Source organism: Cyprinodon variegatus, unplaced genomic scaffold, assembly GCF_000732505.1.
Source record: "Cyprinodon variegatus isolate N-32 unplaced genomic scaffold, C_variegatus-1.0 Scaffold386, whole genome shotgun sequence".
Classification (NCBI taxonomy): domain Eukaryota; kingdom Metazoa; phylum Chordata; class Actinopteri; order Cyprinodontiformes; family Cyprinodontidae; genus Cyprinodon; species Cyprinodon variegatus.
In genome coordinates this window covers 188,443-192,121 of record NW_015150839.1, presented here as the reverse complement: position 1 = coordinate 192,121, position 3,679 = coordinate 188,443, and the positions used below count along the sequence as shown (strand labels likewise).

Here is a 3,679-nt window from a genome sequence, read left to right as displayed (position 1 = left end):
GAAGTTCTACCATCCTGTAAGGGTAGGAAGTTGTACCATCCTGTAAGGGTAGAAAGTCGTACCATCCTGTAAGGGTAGAAAGGGTAAATGTTGGCTGTTGATGAGCGATATCAATGATAATAACACCATTAACTCTTACCTTTGCTTCTTTCTCTCCGTTTCAGGTCACACTGGTCGGTTCATTAAAACAGTTTTCTGCACCAGTCTGCTCTTCGTTCTGGCTCATATCTGCTTCCAGACGGTTTTGTATACCTACGCTCCCCTCGACGCTGCAATAGGTTATAACTGTTCACGATGGGAGGCCATCACCAGACACATTGGTCTGTCCAGGTAGGAGTTGGGTGAAGTGTTAAGGGTGAGTCTTGAAAGGCGCCGGCCTTTTGCTTTGTTTTATTCATGGTTCTTCCTTCATATGCAGGCTTCCATTGGACGATCCCTGGAATGTGCTGCGTCTCCTGTGTCCAGATGTAGGAGTCTGTGTGGTGTCACTCGTTACGATTGTCCTCTGCCGCAGACTGGTCAGGAACAGAGAGATGGTGGCAGCAGCCAATATAACATCAGTAAGTCTCATTGTTATTAGAAAGAGAAGGGAAGGAGTCAGTCCTGACTTTGACCCATTAAACTGTCTTATTTGGACCAAAGCTCAGTGTGAGTCTAAGACTACGTTCACACTGCAGGCCTTGATGCTCAATTCCTATTTTTTTGTGAAATCCAATTTTATTGCGTTGCCGTTCACATTTCCAAATATATGCAACTTGTATGTGATCTCCGGTGTGAGCTACAGTCATACAACGCAAGTGTCCGGCATGCGCAGTAGAGGACGCAATGACATCACAGGCCAGTGTGCTCTCTGTTTACGGAAGTAAACATGGATGTTAGTGCCGGAGCGCATCTAGCGATATTTCCCAACCATAAAACACAATAATTTCAAGATGGTTCAACTTAAATACTGCTCTCCGCATCATCATCTACCATGGTTGTTGTTTTTCGTGCCGCTTCTTCATAGCAATTATTGGCATCATTGGGTATTAATGGTGTTCAGGTCGAATGAATGTGACCTGGCCGCTCAGACACAGGTTGCATTTGAAAAGATCAGATTCGTATTGGATTCAGGAGCACATAGCCAAGTGGCCTGGGTTGTTCAGACAACCATGAAAAGATCAGATCCAGGTCACATATGGGCCAAAAAAATCTGATTTGGGTCACTTCAGGCTGCAGTGTGAACGTAGGCAAATATTCAGCCAATAAATTAGCAGAACTCTCTAGAAAGCCTGAAGAACCACTGATGGAAAACGCTTTAAAGCAATCAATGAATCTCTAAAACATTGGAAGGCAAACATTGGAAGGCAAATATTTAATAAACAGTCTTAAACACTGTTGATCTGGAGGTTTGGAGCCTTGGAACTTTGTATGTGTAGCTTTGGATCCTAAGATGGCGCTGCGCAGGCAGCAGCCGGTCACATCGGCTCCTACTTTTCTTATTCTTAATGCACCTTTTTCCTTCTTGTTTGCACCATCTTCTTTAATTACTATGCCAATATGTGACCAGTGAATTTCTCCGCTGTGAGATCAATAAAGCTCTAATCTAATCGAATCTAATCTATTTGAAACTAACTTCATGCAGCTGTTCAGAAAAATAGCATTTTAAATGCATCACCTCCTGGGCCGCTGGTTATCAGTTTTAGCTTAATAAGAGATATGCTTAGTATGCCCTTTTTTAGGGGTCACCCTGTCTCTGTGCAAGCAGAGCAGGAGTTTCGTCTGCATCACCGGCATTAAGTCGGACCTGTTCCCGGTGCATGTTGGACTCCAGCAGGGCTGCCCTCCGTCACTGGTCCTGTCCAGAATTTTATGGACTGGACTTCTGGACAAAAAAGGTTGCAAACATAAAAAAAATAGAAGGTAAAAACCTGCAATCAACAAAACAGATATGAACATAAAAAAGCAGCAACTTAGCCAGCCAAAGTGATCCGTCCTTCGCTTCATCTGATTTGTTTTTACGGAGAGATTCTTTCCCAGTGCTATTGAAAACAAAGAACAAGTTTCAAAAAAGGATTTTTGTTAAAAATATGTTGTTCATGAAAAAGGTTTCCAGAGTAAGTATTAAAGTGCATGAAATAATTGAACCGATACGTTGTTTGCTTTTCCTTTTTTTTTTAAATAATTTTTCAGATTTTTATATATACATTATATATATCCCTCTACATTGCTATGTGGTCTTTGCTTGGACCAATAAGAAACATTTTTATTTTTTTATGAACCCTTAAAATCGATTAGTTTGACTTATAATTATAAATTACTCCCAAATCCATTTTTTTTTTTATCAGATTTTTCAGACTCCTTTTTTGAAATATTTTATCTAGAGGAATTAAAGTTTTCTTATTCTCACTGGAACTCCAGGACTTCTAGATCTCATGGTTCAAAGTGGTCCGGTACCAGAACCAGAACAAGAACCAGACTGGCTCCATGCAGAAACTGTGCAATGCTGCCAGTGGCCTTTAGGTGGCACTAAACCTGAAACATATGGGTCTAGCGCCCCTAGTGGCTTACCGTTACACAGTGCTGCTTTAAAGGAGGTCGTTTTGTGGCTTTTAACCAAAGCACAAACTAGTCTGGGAACTACGGCTCTAGAGCTTAATAAAATTCAGATAATTAACCAGGCTTAAAGCCACTAACTACACATAAGTTAGTCTACAGTCTGTCACCAGTTAACAAGACTTAGAGTTAGACCTGAACAGACAGTCATTTTGTACACACAGAGTGTAGACAAAAAGAAATTTCGTTCAGTACAGCTCTCAAGACATTTCCATTTTTAAAGTGCAGCATTGCTCAAATGTAAACAGCAGTGATAAAATGTAAAGACTGTGATCAAATGTAAACATAAGACTGGTATATGATTTACAGTTTCCAAAATGTAACAATGTAAACCCCAGCTTTAATTAATTGATAATGGTTATTAAAATAACTCAATGTTTTATATCCAGCTCCCAGGGCCCACTGCAAACATGTTGATGTGGGAGTCCTAAACAGAGCAGGGTCCCCTCAGACCTCAGTGGTCCCGTCACTAAATGATTTGCATCTAAACTCCCATTCAGGTGTAAATCCCCAGGAACTACTTGGTACCCGGGATTTAAACTTTCCTTCTCCCTGAACAGCTTGAAGAAGATTCTGCAGACACTACAACAGAGAATGAGGAGGAGTTATCGGATGATGAAGAGGAGGAGAGGTCCTCCAACGGTTCCCCCGACGAGGTTTCCACGGCAACCAAAGCCAAGCTGCTGGCAGAGGGTCTGAAAGTCAAAGTGCTGAAAGTTCTTCGGGACCTGGGAAGGGTGATGGTGGTCCTTCTGCTGGGCGTGGCCGGTAAGGTCTGCTAACAGCGCTACTCTCTCAGGTGTAGTTTGAACTGACTGCAGGGAGATCAGAGGTAGAAAACTAGAAGTACTGTAGGCCGCTGGGTAACGCATTATTTTACAGTACATCAATAACTGTGTAATAACATGGTAATATATAGCAAGTCACACTATAGTTCTTAGTAACAAGGAAAACTTTTAATTACCCCAAGATTATGGTATATAATTTCAAAATAATAACCTTCATGCAATAATAACAATCCTATGTGACTATGTAACACTGGAGGCTTTTGTTGGGTAATTACCATTAGGTTCCAACAAAACAG

The 3,679-nt window shown here is 41.3% G+C and overlaps 1 protein-coding gene across 1 annotated transcript in view; it reads left to right on the top strand.

The window, feature by feature from the left end:
* Positions 1-3,679, top strand: part of piezo1 (piezo-type mechanosensitive ion channel component 1) — a 114,317-nt gene that overhangs the window by 37,978 nt on the left and 72,660 nt on the right. Inside the window, exons 3-5 of the mRNA XM_015387142.1 lie at positions 165-330; positions 419-560; positions 3,156-3,363. Of these exons, the coding sequence (XP_015242628.1) occupies positions 165-330; positions 419-560; positions 3,156-3,363 (516 nt within the window). The remainder of the gene's footprint in view (positions 1-164; positions 331-418; positions 561-3,155; positions 3,364-3,679) is intronic.